A 15532-nucleotide genomic window follows, 5' to 3' on the forward strand; every position below is an offset into this window, starting at 1 on the left:
CGAAAAATGTCCATTGTGCTGGAAAAAGAGAAGCATGATTTTTTTTTTTTTTTAAACAAAATCCCATATCTATGTGACATCAATGGAATGTTTCATCTGTCCCCCGCCATCTCTAAGGCTGAGAACTGAGCGATTAAACACTGCTGATCGCTCTGTTCTCCCCGCTGATCAGTCACCGGCTCTCTACTCTGCCCCTGGGCTATGGGGGTGGATCGGGAGTTGTAGGATTAGGCTCTCAGCGGCTCACTGAGCCAGGTGCTGGTCCAGGCTCCTGAGTGGATCTTGACCATAAGGTCGTGCTCTTTACTCAGCCTGAACCACTGTGACGTCTGCTGACCGCAGGATTTAGCCTGGATCACAGAATTGCAAAAATGTGCATCTGACCTGCCTGCTAACTACCCCCGGCCGCCACCCCCAGGAGCAAAGTTTACCCAACATAGCTATGGAAGCAATTGGCAAAGCGCTGCAAATGGCCCCACAACCGCATGCAATGCACATGGTAGCAGATCGTTTGTTGCCAAAAAATGAGATTAAAACAAGCAGTAGGGAAGCTTTGCATTGCTTCCTCACCATCTGTCAGTAGCCTCCGAAGTGCAATCCAGATGCAAATCAGGCTTCATAGGAAAGGGAGATTTAGACACATGTCCAAATCTACCCTGAACGGGTCAATTGCCCCTTTGGCATCCTTGAAGATGAGAGGCACAGCATCACTGGTATAGTGGAAAGGGCTGGTGAGGTTTCTATTTTTAGGTTGTTTGTCCATTTATGACTTGGGCTTTAAGTATTTTGTCTTTTTAGAGGTGTAGTTTTGATTTCCAAAAGAAATTATGTACATTTACTCTGTCAGTCTGTAGGCATATTACTCACAAAATATGTATTATGCAGTCCTGCCCACATCATTGAGTTTAGATATTTATTGAATACACAAAAGCTTACATCAAATGGTTTGCTGACGAGCACGGCCTTAATCATTAACTAAGATAAAGGGTTGGATGAAAGGTGTTAGCAGAAATTTTGTATGTTTTTTTTGTATCCAATAAATATTACTCATTGCTGCGTGCAGAACTGTGCATATTATGTCGTTTTCAATTTCACTTTTTTATTTTTATTTTTTTGATGATTTGATCGGACCTCACCTAGAGATTCTCCAAATTCTCTGTTTCAATAAACTGGTGAACATATGTGTGGAAATACAAGCACAGTAATAAATAATGAATGACAATGTGGAAATTCTCCTTTTGGATATGATCCCAGTCCTGCCAAATAAAATGGCCTAATCACTAAAGAATGTCAACATCTAATTTCTTACAAACTCCAGTTTATTTTGTTTTATTTTGTATTTCAGCACGTGTTTGGTCTTCATTTTTGCTTTTATCTATAGATATGTGGAACTAGAGATTGCTTTGTTAGCGATGACAGACTTGGGTGGGGGGTAAACATTCTGTCATGCATATAGAAAAAGGAATCAGTCTTCGTTCTATGTTGGCTTTATCTTATAATTGCTGTTTTATTAGCGAACAGTTGTTTAAAGCAATAAATAAAACCGGTCAGTAAAGGGCTAATGCTATTAGGGAAACATTGCATGTGTGCTCTTATCAGGAGGACCATTGCATTTTCATGTTAAAGCCCATTTCTGGGTTTACATTAAAACCAATGCAGACAAATTTTCTGGGTTGGACTGCAGCTTCTTCTCAGATGATTCCTATTGTGCCACCTCACTGTCCATGAGACCTTCAGGGGGCAGCACTGAGCCAGATAACATGCAGGCTGCATTTTCTCATGCTATTCAGAAACACAGGGGTGTTGTTTTACTAAAACTGGAGAGTGCAAAATCTGGTGCATTTGTGGCTGCATGGGATCCATTGCCAATCAGCTTCAGTCTGATCAATTAAACTTTAGCAAAAAATCCCGAAGCAGATTGGTTTCTATGCAGAAAAAGAAAAACCTGGTTACAATATGTTGGACAACACTTTGACATGCCTCACCATGCTTTTTTGTGTATTGGCACAGTAAAGGCTTCTTTCTGGCAGCTTGGCCAGGGCTCATTTTTTTTCAAGTATCGTCATATTGTGCTAAAAACAACCACACCATCTTTTTCCAGAGCAGACTGTATTTTTCCTGAGGTTACTTGTGGGCTTTTCTTTGTATCCTGAACAATTCCTCTGGCAGTTGTAGATGTAAACTTTCTTGATCTACCTGACCTTTGCTTGGGATCTGGAGAGATCAGAATTTTCCACTTAAGTGATTGTACAGTACTGACTGTCATTTTCAAGGCTTTGGATAACTTTTTTATATCTTTTACTCATTTTAGTAAAACATTAGCAATACGTGCCTATACTGTTTAAAATCAAGTAATACACTGTCTTGCCCTACTCTGCACATGCTCAGTTGCGCTTTATTTTTAGGCACTGTGCTGAATTTGTAGATGCTGATCTGCTGACAACATAACAAATGTACTGCTGCTCAGGGGCTCTAGGCTGCAGCAAAATGGCAGCCTCCAGCAAGAAGACACAGGAGCAATGCACGCACTAATTTGGTAGCATAATTATTAATGTGGAATGTATGTTCCTTGCTAAATGACATTATTTTTTTGTCAAGTTATGGGTAAAGTTCCACTTTAAGCAGAAGCAAACCCATCGGTTTAACAGTTTCCCAAAACCGTTACGTTCAAGTAATTGTAATTGTTGCTTTTTCTCTCACCCGAACTGTCAAGCCATCTGATGTCATAACTGATCACAAGTGCAGCACCATGGCAACTGCAGATCAAATAGAGACAGCTTTCTTGGCTGTAAAGGATAGGAGGGTTTAGTCCCGCTTTAATGAATAAGGTGAAGCTGTGATGACTTCAATCATCCAATCATGTGCAAGTAAAATTTTTTTTTTTTTTTTTTTTTACTTGTTGATGATTGGGTGTTCTTTGCAATGTGATTATTCATGTGGCCTCCTCTTTTTCATGAAGCTGAGAAATTTCTCTATGCAGAGTGGAAACACTCTACTCTTTTAATAAGTTAACCCCAATGTTGTACACAAAATAATTATGACTTGAGACATCCATGTTTGAAAAATGCGGGGAAAATCAGGAGGTTTTATTAAAGCAGAACTTTACCCATAGCAACTTTCTTCTTGCTGGAGGCTGCCATTTTGCTGATGCCCAAAGCCCCCAAACAGTAGTAAATCATAAAGTGGAACTAAACCCATTGATTTAGCCATTTAAAAAAACAGTGACATTCCTGGAATGCCGGGATTACTAACCTTTTTCACGTCCTGCAAGGGCACCGTTCCAGTGTGAAAGTACTCGGGCGGGAGCGCTCCTATAACGCCCCTGCCATTGAAGTCAATAACCAACGCTGCCGAAGCGCTGCTTTGCGGATACTTTTAACCCTTTTTTGGCCGCTAGCGGGGTTAAAAGTGCCCTGCCAGCAGGAGAGGCGCCACAAAAATTATGGTAAAGCGCCACTAAAAATGTGGTGCTTTACCGCTGGCGCCATTAATTTTCTGACTAAAGTTCCACTTTAATGTCTGCAGCAATCTGGCAGTCATTCTCAACTATTTAAAAGTATTTATACCTTTGGGTTAGAGTGTATGTATAGCCAATTTGTTTTTTGTTTGAAGTATGGCTAGAGCAGTGGTTGGCAACCTGGGGGTCTCGGCCCCCTCAGGGGTCAAATGACTATTTGCCAGGGTCACCGAATCCAGGGCTGTTCCTGAAGCCAGCACCACTCTTTCTTTTCATGGCCGCCCAGCAGGGCTGTCCCTGGAGCCTGTAGCCACCCAGCGGGGCTGTCCCTGGAGCTTGTGGCCGCCCACTCAGCCTCTTTGCAGCCGCCCATTCAGTTCAATGGGGACACCTCGGAGGGAAATTCCTCTCTGCACTGTCTAAGAGGGAAATTCCTCTGTGGGCATATACCACACAGAATAAAGGAACATGGATTTCCTTATTCCCTACTCTAAACCTAAAACAAAAATGTCTATAGATCTACCTAAGTTCACACATTCTAATTCTTTGTTCAGAGGAACTAAAGCTTGGTTAGGTCATTAGAGCGCTTTGTTTGCCCTTCTCCAGCGATGACCACTTCACCACCCCAATCATTGCCTCTGCCATCTTCTCCAGCGCTTCTTTTGTGTTTAGCATCTTTCTTTGACCATTGGGCAGCCAGCGATTTATTATCCTGGCAGTCAGCTCCGCTCCAAATATCTTGATGGTACAGGAAGAATGTGCCACAGTCAGTGTATACAAAAATATTGCTAGTAAAAAAGTGAAGGTTTTTTTTGTCAGGGTGTCTTGTACCAAAAACTCTTTCAGGTCCTATTGACTTCAATGCAAAATCACATATTACTGACTTCTATGCAGAATCGTGTCTCAGTTACTTCAATGCAAAAACGCTCCCTATTGGCTATAATGCAAAATTGCATCCAATTGACTTCACTGCAAAAAAATGTCAGCCACATTCAATTTTAAAACCTTTAAAAAAAAAAAAAATGCTTGTCTCGGTTTTGGTTTCCGGCCAAGTGCACCCTGAATTTTCTGTTTGCGTTTTAGAACCTGAATTTTAATTTCAGTGCACCACTATTTTTTAAATTACTTCAGGTTAAGGCATTTAGTAAGTTTTGGAAGTTTTACAATGCTTAGAATTTTGGGTGTGTACTGGTCCATTCACTTTGTGGTTTCACACCACAAACACACTCAACAACACATACAGTATGTCCTAACATGCACTGACTAGGTGCATTGTGCGTTTTTGAGTGTGGTTCGTTTTTTCGTTTTTTATTTTATTTTTTACTGCATGCATGGCTGCAGCATATCACATGGCTGCAGCATATCACAAAGTGTTAAGCCTTTTCTAAAAAAAAAAAAAAAAAAAACAGGGCTTTTTGCCTTCTCCATGCATTGATCATTGCATGTGGTGTGAATGAGCGTTAACTGAGCGCTTAGGAAGATTTATTACCCACAAAGCAAATGTTTAGGGTGATGGAAACCGCTCTTCTGTGCAATTTAACATTGCTACTGTACAGAAAGTATATTTATATAAAAATGGTTGGGTTCAGGTCTGCAAATCATTTATGCTCTAGTTTTGTATTGTAGAAAAGTGGGCTGCTTTAATTTTTGGTCTACTTAAAATATTTCTTTTGCTTGAGTCCATCTTTACACTTTTTAAGTCCTTCCAAGCAAAATCAGTTCCTTACGTCGTCTTCATAAATATTTCTGAGAGGAAGTGTCCTGAAAGAACGGACTATTGTATGATACTTTAGAGCTTGGCTTGTATGCAGTGGTTCCATTTCCTCCTGAAAGCCGCATTATAGTGGGAAGAAAATATGTATAGTGGTAAAGGCTTTGTGGGAATGAATGAAAAGCGGGTTTAGCACCACCACAGTTTTCTTTGCTGCTATATGTGAAGTTAGAATTAGACATGGATTATTGATATGTATATTTTGAGACTGAATACAGTTTTTATAAAAAATTTCATGAGGACAATAAAGAAAATATAGAACAGCATGAAAATGCATAGGGATGTAATCACAAATCAAAAGGTATATGGTAATAACCGTATACTAATAAATTTCAAAGGCAGAGGAATTTGAGAGCCCTCACAATCCCCTATATAAGGATACACAATGTCAAAATATGAATATTTTGGTGAGAAACCCAGATATTTAACACATCCCAAAGAAAAGTAGAGGATCAGAAGAATGAGAGAGGGAGAAAAGGGAAGGCGGGAGAATGGTGGATACCCCAGGGATTCAAAGTGTGGGGGGAAAAAAGGAAAATGGGGTAAAAAAGAAGCCTTGAAAAGACGAGATGAGCTACAAAAGCCAAAGATAACCAGAACAAATTACCTACTTATGTTTGCAGAGGAAATAAAACCAGAGGCCGCCTCCAAGCAAATACCAATATGTATATTTTTGTCTTTGTATACAGATACTAAACCTGAAGCCTTAATGCACTCAGTTCTGGAATTTCTGAGCTGCCAAACTTTAAAGTGTATCTAAACCCAAGAATCAAAATTTTACCAAAAAAAAGTGTGTGTATTCAGTATATAACACCAATCCATTTATGCAGTGGCCACATTCATTTGCCTGTTTTGGGCTCCATGCACACTAGTGTTTTTTGTAAGCTGATAAAAGCCTTTCGTAAGAGCATTTTAGGAGTGTTGGTGTTTTATTAGCATTTTTGCCTTAAAAAGAAGAAAAAAGCTAAAAAAAAATGCTATTCGTTAAGATTAGGAGTATTTCTGCTGGAAAAATGCTCCAAGAAACGTTACAAAACCAGTTTTCTTTCTGCTCCTAGACACGGAAGCTCAAAAAATGGCAATAGCCTAAAGTAGTGTGCATAGGCACATAGGATAACACTATTTGGCTTCTAGTAGCAGAAAAAATGCTAATAACCACTTCTAGGAGCCTAAACACTAGTGTACATGGAGCCTTAAGCTTTTGTCCTTTATTTTAACCTGGCTATCTAGCCAGTAGGGTGACAACACTCGCTGACTGTACTGCATTCTTTATCTTTCAAGTAAGGTTTAAACTAGATAGTTGGAGGTAGACATTTAATATATAGACATACCCTACTAATGCTAAAATTGATCGAAGAGGGTTGTAATCATAATACAATTCCATTGCCTTGTATGTACAAACTGAATAAACGGTTAAGAGTACACTTCCATTCTTTATGTCTTGAAGGACAACTCCATTTTCAGTTCGCAAAGATAAAATGTGGATGTATAAACTAAACTATAATCGCTTCTGTGTTCACAGTCCCTATATAACCATAATGAGGACTTCTTGGAAAGAAATTATTTTAGCCACAAGCAGCTCAGCCAAGGAGCTTAGATGGAAGAGCCAATATTGGGCTGTATCATCTGTCATTATAGTCTGTCTTAAGCAAGGACTTCTAGCGTTCTGTTGGCATTGATACTGGTGGGTTTGTTGAACCAGGTGGTGTGGATCCAGGGTAAAAACCTACTAACTTTGAATAAACTTTGGACCTGGGAAAGCCTTTGGAAAACCTGTAGACCTTGTGCTGAATTGAGCTTCTGCACTTTTATTTGGTGTCAGCCTTTCGTACATGCTGGAGTATCCAGATGCAGAAAGTGAAGTGAAAATTTACACATTAATTTCCACTTCAAACTCACTGCGGTTTGTAACTGAAAGTGGAATAGCCCTTTTAGATTTTAATATACATTATGGTTGGTCTTTTAGAAATGGTTTGACAAATTCAACCTCAACACCATCAAGAGCATACAAGCTTGTAGATCTTGAGTGTCGGTGGTTAGGCACTGAAGTGTATTCATTGCTCTAAGGTCCTCGGATTCCTACTGTATTAAACTGTATTGTAATCCTATCATCTGCCTTTATGTTGTAAAGTGTCGTATAAACTGTTGGTGCTATATAAATACTGTATAATAATAATTTGTAGATCCAGTAAATAAAACGTTATCTCAACTGCTATTTCTGCGTAATATGGGTTTTTGCGATAGCACTGTATTTCTGAAAAAGATGAGACAAATATCTGTTTTTCATGTTTAGCGTAGTGAAGAAAAATACCACTCCCACCATTCTTTTAGAGTATATTTAGGTGCATAAGTTCTGTTTGTTCTCAGGAGGCCTCAAAACCACCCTGGTAAATGCAGCTAATGAAAACAATGGGCATACTAAAACAGATGTGTGTACAGGAAAGGCAGACCGGCTTTGTATTCATGTCACTGAGTGTTTTGTATGTCATGTAGGAAGATTCAGTCAGTCTTGAAGGGACCTCAAGTGCTGTGTAGTACTTTTGTTAGGAATGGGCTAGAGGATTAGTGACCATACTAACGCATTTTTGTTTGCACCGACAGCACCTATTGCTTCTTTTTTTCCTTTTGTTATCATTGGAGTACTGTTTTTTGTTCAGATTGGTCACAATAACATACTTATGAGGCAACCACGTATGCCTCAGCCAAATGGGACAAAACCCCCTAGCCCAGATTTCCTCTTTAGTGTAAATGACAACACTTTTCTAAAGCTGGTGATACATGCAGACCGTTTCCTCCACCACACTAAAAAGTATAGATGGAGAAGTCAAATTTGCCAACTATTGTATTCTGACAGCCAGCACCCAGGGCAATCAGATTACGTGAACAGTGGGACTTTTTTTGTTTGTTTTGTTTTTTACCTTTTTTGCAATGGCATGTATAAAGGTAAAAAAAAACTGAGCTTTTACAACCACTTCAAAAAGACTTCTCTATCTGAAACCTTAACTTTTTTTTTCTGGGGATGGATTGAAACTTCTACCAGGCCACTTTTAAGCGAGTTCCTCATGGCCAACAAGAAGTGAATGGAATTATTGCTATTAGGCTAAGTTCACGCTACCTTCAAAATTGGGCGTTTCATCTACGTTTTTTTTGATGCCTCACAAACAATCTGACAATAGTTCTAACCCTACCCCAGTCTGCCCAAAACTATTTTTTTCCAGTTTCATTTTTACTACGTCACCATTCAATTTAACACATTAATGTATATTTAAAGTATGGATGAAACGATACAATTTTGAAACGGAGTATGAGTACCGATGCTTTTTTTTTTTTGCAAGTACTCGCCGATACCAATTACCAATACCTATCGCCTAGGAAGAGTAGGTAGAGGGGTAGTTTAGAAGGTGACGGGAGGGGGGGTTAGAGAGTTGGGTGAGGGGAGGGTGGAGGGGGGGAAGAGTAAGGGGTGGGTGAGGGGGTGAGGGCAGGGTGGGGAGAGTAGGTGATAAATGAGGGTGGGGGGGGGGAGTAGGGAATGAATCAATAGGTAGGCTGTGCTGTATTCTGAGGAAGTCCCCTCCAGTATCAGCCCGAAGCTGCGTAGCTTTTTGTGTATCCTTGGGTGACTTTGTATTGTGGGGGTAGAGAACTCGCCAGTGTCCTGAGAAGTCGGGTCATATCTTCAGGCATGTAGCCGGCGCCATCTTGCCTGTAAGGGGATGGAAGTCGATAAGCTGCTGGGGAGGCTTGGAGGACGTTCGGACATGTCACCCAGCTGAAAGAGGATCCCGGGAAGCAGCTTAGATGCCAGAATCCGCTTCTTTAAAGTTTTCCGCTGAACACCTTAGGAAGGCAGGAAAGCTAAGCTAAGTGCTCTCTTCCTCGCTGGCCAGACAGGCTCCCTGTTGACAGCTGCAATGTCATTGGTTGTTAAGCAGCGGCTCCCCTTCTTTAAAGGGGTTGTAGCCCCTTGTGTTTTTTCCCTTAATGCATCCTATAAATTAAGATAAAAAAATCTTCTGACAGTGACCAGCCCCCATGTTTTACTCACCTGAGCCTGTTCGTTCCCTCAGGAGAGATGCGCTCTACCTTTCTGCCCATTGTCTCGGCTCTTGATTGGATAGATTGATAGCAGCCATTGGCTCCCGCTGCTCTCAATCAAATCCAATAACGTGGGGGGTGGAGCCAAGTCCTGCATTCTGTGTGAAGCTGGACTTGGAAGCGTGCCCGCATGGGTGTCCACCTTAGGAGAGCATTCTCCAATGTGGGCACTCGATGTAGGGAGGAGCTACCATCGCCGCCGGGTGGACCCCAAAAGCAGAGGATCAGGGCCACTCTGTGCAGAACGAACTGTACAGTGGAGGCAAGTATGATATGTTTGTTGTTTTAAAAAAACAAACAAGGGTTTAGAACCCCTTTAAGGACCAATAATTGCTGGCATTCTTTTCTTTACATTTCAGCTGTTAGCAGGGAAATCCCACTAATAGCTGAAAGAACCGAGCCAGAAGGTTCCTGTTTTGGGTATCTGTATATTTTTCCGATACCTGTGCAAATGCCTAGCTGGTATAAAGCGCTGGTATCCCCAACACATTCCTATTAAGGCAGTCCCTCATAGGATGGGCTAGTAAGAATGGACTGCAGGAGAGCCCTCATTGTTATGGGCAAGCTCCAACACTCCCCTCTTAGCCCTTTGACAACTGTCTGTCATTCAGGCCCATAGGGGGCAATGAAAAATGACTGCACTTTGGTTTGAGTAACCCTTTCCATTGATGAATCTTTGTCCTCATTTGTTCCCGGGTGCAATCAAAAAAGTTCCATCCCAATAAGACTTGTATTGCTGTCCTCCTGTGTGGGTGGAGATGTCTACTGTTCTTTTTCTAGTCCTCATAGGGACACTTTATGTGACCTGTAGTCATTGACACAATGGTGAGTTCCTTGCCACTTTAAAGAGGAGTCTTTAGAGAGTATGGTGGGAAGGCTAACAACCTATTGTAACACGGCATGAGTCATTTTTATAGGATTAAAAGCCAAATTGAAAGGCCGTTCTTCAATTGATACAAAGCCTTTATTTTTCTTCTCTAACTTGATTACCAGGCTACTAAACGAGTGTTGCCAAAGGAATGTATCATATTGCTGTGCACTACTGACAGAGGAGCAATTACATTTAATTTTACTCTTAAGAGTACATTTCATGTATGGGTATATTGTGTGCAAGCACCAGACGCTTGCTTTCACTACAATATTGTTGATTTGAGCTCAGATGATTTAGAGTAAGCCTTTTGTACTACGGTAATTATTATTTTTTTATTTTTTTTTACCACAACTTTTGTAACTCCTACCTTGTTTCTGCACTTTCTGGGTTCAGAGTATAACATACAGGCATATGTCTATATTTTGCAAATTGTAGTATTTGTCTAGTGTACATGTTTATGTTGACTATTTAAGATTTAGCATTTGACTAGTAATTATAATGCAGCAGTTTCAGCTGCATGTGAGTATGGTATGGTGGGCTCTATCTGCTGACATGATCCTGTGCCATCATAAAGGAGTGCTGAATTTGGGCTACCCTTAAAGTGTTACTTAAACCACAACAGTAAAATCAGTCAGTATATGCAGTAAAGCATGCTTGTTATACTCACTGTGAAACCTAAGGAATTAATCCTCTGCATTGTGTAAAAAGGCTGTTTGATCCTGTCTTTTCTGATCCTCCCCTTCTTCCTCCTGATAGTACAGAGCTTTGGGGGCAAGCTGCATATGCTCAGTTTGGTGTTTATTGCTGGAGTTTTTTGTTTTTTTTTTATTGGGAGAAAGCATAGGGCCAATCGGCACTGTCCAGACAGAGGGCAGGGGTCCTACAGCCTCATAGGACAATCACAGCAGAATGAGAACTCCTCCTACAAGCTATAACCAGACACCGATACAAGTCACATGACTGCTATATACTGCTGATGAGAAAAGGTATTTTGCAAAATAATTGCATCTTCATGTTCTGTGTACTGTGGTAGACCAGATATAGTGAATGCAGGGTCCTGGGTTCAGTAATAATTTAATGATTGAACCGTCTAGAAGACATGCTCCATACGTGGCAGGTGCACATGGCTGTCCCCAGTGTATCCCTGTGTGGTCCATGTTCTTGGTGATGGCACGGTAACCCTATTTTGTTCAAGGGCTTTGGCAGCAACATGTTTTGTGTTCTGTGTTTTTTTTTGTTTTGTTTTGTTTTTTTTGGAATAATGGCTGTATAAATGGTGCTTTTACTCCTGTTCATATGGATGAGCAGATATATCCCTTATCTCTTTACAACCCTGAAGAAAGAAAATTGTTTTGCTGAACAGTGTTGGGTATGTCCACACAGCCACAAGTCATCAGCACTTTGTCTTTGTTGCCTGTGGGGTTGCGGGGTATTGTACATGTTCAGTAGTATGATTATTTATGTACCAAGCATTGATAAGTGTATAATAAAGATGATCAATTATGACTTTTTGTCCCAGTTGTTTTTGGTTGCCTTAAAGAATCCCATTGTTGGGGGATTTTGCATATATTTACAGTCTTTAAAATGCAGCAGTTTCAGTGATGAGCCCACCATACTCCACCTCACACCCAGCTGTAAGCCCACCATGGAATTATTCTGGAAGGCTGCAATGAGATTTGCCAGTTTGCCCACCAGTGGTAAATAGTTCGTATTTATGACTTCCTATGGGGTACCCCAGTGTGGCCTGAGCATCTGTTCATTTGGATGTTCAGAGTCGGACATTATCAACTTGTATATAACCAGCCTATGCTTCCACTCCAAACTGCGGAACTTTCAAGAACATTTTTATAGTTTGACCTGAGCATCATCTCATTGGAGCTTTACAAAGAGACATTATCAAGTCGTATATGACCGACTTAATCTTCCACTCAAAACTGAGTAACTTTCAGAAAAAAAAATCTAATTTCTAGTTCGCCAGTATATTAAATATGGGTTTTTTTTCCTACCACACAGTGGCCTTATCTTGGTGACCTTGGGGTTATCCTGAGTAATGTAAAGTTTTTTATATTTTGTTATCACTGGAGAATTTTTGCCTGAAAACAATGTTTTTTTTTTGACACTGATCTGCTGTGCAACAACAACAGACATGACTTTATTATTGTATAATCTGGGGGAGGACAAATGTTTCTGCTGGCCTTGTTTGTGTGTGTATATATAGCCAAAAATGTATTTTCTTTGTTTAAATACAGTAGGGAAGTGTTGAAACCTCCTCTAGCAGGTTTTTATTTTCTGTATCCTGCTGGGGAGATTTCCATTGACTTGCTTTCTTGAAGACACAACAAGACGTGAGAGGAAATGTCTCTAAAGTGAGGGGAATTCCCATATTAGTTTCCTTCAGAACGTTTCTCCTGCAAGATTTCCCCTCACCTCTTGCGTTCATTACATATCTAGTATTTAGGCTTTTTCCCTTATGTTATTATTATTACTACTATTATTATTATATTCTGTCTTGGTTACAATGGTCACCAGGGTTGATTCTTCCCTGTGGGGACACAGTAATACTTAGTAGGAAGTACCTTTGCACCCCTATCTCAAGCTAAAAGTTTGCCTTTTAAATATAGTTTTTCTAAGTTACTGTTTAACGGATTGTCTGTCTTTGATATGTTTTTAGCTGTGAACTTCAAGAACATTAATGAAGAGAACAGGAGAGAAAGTTTTGGAGAAATCTTCACATCCATTGACACTTTAGCATTCACCTTCGGCAGCGTGTAAGTGTGATGGGACTATTAAAACATCAGACCACAGAAGTATGCTGAGTCTTTATTTATAGCATAGTCATCCTCCCATTACCTCATTTGTATGTACTGCATGGTTTAGAACAATAGCTACTGTAAAGCTAATGCCGAGAAATGTGTAATAGGTAAAACACCCTATAATAGTCTATTTTCAGTATCAAAAATATATATATTTTTACTCTAGCAATATCGTTTTTGTTTGTTTGGTTTTTTTTTATTTTATTTTTTTTCAAATTTTTGATAGTGACCCTGGTGGCTGTAAAATGCCATTTTTTTTAAAATAAAATTCCTAGCGCCAATCTAGTTCCTAGATGAGGTCTGTTAAAAGAAGTATGCTTCTGTGTTAGGCAAGCCATCAAGGTAGAATTCTTGCATATTAATGGCTGATTCTGCAAGGGAAATAATGTCAGGTCATAGGTCATTAGTTGTCCTTGTCTGGTGTTGGCTCTGCTTTATAGTGTCTGCTTAGTCATGTTTCTCCTTCGCATTTCCTCCGCAGAGTTTCAGATTTCCTTATGGGAGATGTAGACAATGGCTCATCACTGGGGCTTCACGCATCTCGTAGAAGTAGGGTAAGTTATTTAGATTAACTAATTTTACTGCGTACAGTAAAAATCCAATAAAGGTATAGTCCTCCCAGCCATTAAGAGTATTCAGTGTTCCTCTACTGAGTAATCTGTTATTTATACATGAGTATGAATTGTATAAAATCTAGACAGTTGTGTAGGAATCTGGGACCCAGCACGACTGCAGCATGTAATGATTTAACAGGCTAGCAGGTTGACGTGTGACACTGCAGATAAGCAAAGGTTTGGATTTCCAATCATATACTTGGTTGTTAGAGGCAAGTGACAACACTGTTTTTTTATTCACAGAAATTGCAGTTTCTAAAAGTATGAGGATTTCCTATGTGTGCGCTTTTATTTTTATTCTTTAAAAACAATTGCTTTGAGGAAATATTCTGTAAAGTAGAACAAAATGCACTTTTTCAGTTTGGATACATTAAGATGGTTATAACTCTTATAATTTTTTTTGCCACATTGGGGAGATTTCTTTTTATGCAATGAAGTTTTAATGTTAGCTACGCTACTACAAGTTATTGTATGAGATTTATACTCAAACTACTTTATGTAGGCGGCCATAGATACAAAATTGATCTTTATGCCCTTTCTTCCCTGTATGTTTCTTTATAGTTATTGGTTCCTTTCAGCTTTTATGCTTCTTTTATTTAAATTCAATGGACTTGATTAAGAAATATATATATCTTTTCATGTGACAACACTAAAGAAATGACACTTTGCTACGATGTAAATTAGTGAGTGTACAGCTTGTATAACAGTGTAAATTTGCTGTCCCCTCAAAATAACTCGACACGCAGCCATTAATGTCTAAAGCGCTGGCAACAAAAGTGAGTACACCCCTAAGTGAAAATGTCAAAATTGGGCCCAAAGTGTCAATATTTTGTGTGGCCACCATTATTTTCCAGCAATGCCTTAATCCTCTTCCACTCCTCCATGATGACATCACGGAACTGGTGGATGTTAGAGACCTTGCGCTCCTCCACCTTCCATTTAAGGATGTCCCACAGATGCTCAATAGGGTTTAGGTCTGGAGAAATGCTTGGCCAGTTCATCTCCTTTACCCTCAGCTACTTTAGCAAGGCAGTGGTTATCTTGGAGGTGTGTTTGGGGTCATTAGGTTGATGTATGGAATGATGTCCTGCGGCGCAGTTTCCAAAGGGAGGTGATCATGCTCTGCTTCAGTATGTCGCAGTAAATGTTTACATTCGTGGTTCCCTCAATGAACTGTAGCTCCCCAGTGCCAATAGCACTCATGCAGCCCAAGACCATGACACTCCCACCACCATGCTTGACTGTAGGCAAGACAAACTTGTCTTTGTACTCCTCATCTGGTTGCTGCCACACCCACTTGACACCATCTGACCCTAATAAGTTTATCTTGGTCTCATAAGACCACAGGACATGGTTCCAGTAATCCATGTTCTTAGTCTGCTTGTCTTCAGCAAAGTGTTTGCGGGCTTTCAAGTGCATCATCTTTAGAAGAGGCTTCCTTCTGGAATGACAGGCATGCAGACCAATTTTATGCAGTGTGCGGCGTATGGTCTGTGCACTGACAGGCTAACCCCACCCCCCCACCCCTTCAACCTCTGCAGCAATGCTGGCAGCAGTCATACGTCTGTTTCCCAAAGACAGTCTATGGATATGATGCTGAGCACGTGCACTCAACTTCTTTGGTCGACCATGGCGAGGCCTGTTCTGAGTGGAACCTGTCCTGTTAAACCGCTGTATGGTCTTGGCCACTGTGCTGCATCTCAGTTCCAGCGTGTTGGCAATCTTCTTAAAGCCTAGGCCATCTTAATGGAGAGCAACAATTCTTTTTTTCAAACCCTCAGAGTTCTTTGCCATGAGGTGCCATGTTGAATTTCCAGTGACCAGTATGGGAGAGTGAGAACGATAACATCAAATTTAACACACCTTCTCCCCATTCACACCTGAGACCTTGTAACACTAACAAGTCAC

The 15532-nt window shown here is 40.3% G+C and overlaps 1 protein-coding gene across 4 annotated transcripts in view; it reads left to right on the forward strand.

The window, feature by feature from the left end:
- The window catches only part of ARHGAP29 (Rho GTPase activating protein 29), a 216350-nt gene that overhangs the window by 130484 nt on the left and 70334 nt on the right, over window positions 1-15532 (forward strand). For all 4 annotated transcript variants that reach the window (XM_077452882.1, XM_077452883.1, XM_077452884.1 and 1 more), the window contains 2 exons: window positions 12869-12965; window positions 13492-13564. In XM_077452882.1, the coding sequence (XP_077309008.1) occupies window positions 12869-12965; window positions 13492-13564 (170 nt within the window). The remainder of the gene's footprint in view (window positions 1-12868; window positions 12966-13491; window positions 13565-15532) is intronic.

This window comes from Lithobates pipiens, unplaced genomic scaffold (assembly GCF_037356315.1).
Source record: "Lithobates pipiens isolate NorthernLeopardFrog02 unplaced genomic scaffold, aLitPip1_a1.2 Scaffold_23, whole genome shotgun sequence".
NCBI classification, from domain to species: domain Eukaryota; kingdom Metazoa; phylum Chordata; class Amphibia; order Anura; family Ranidae; genus Lithobates; species Lithobates pipiens.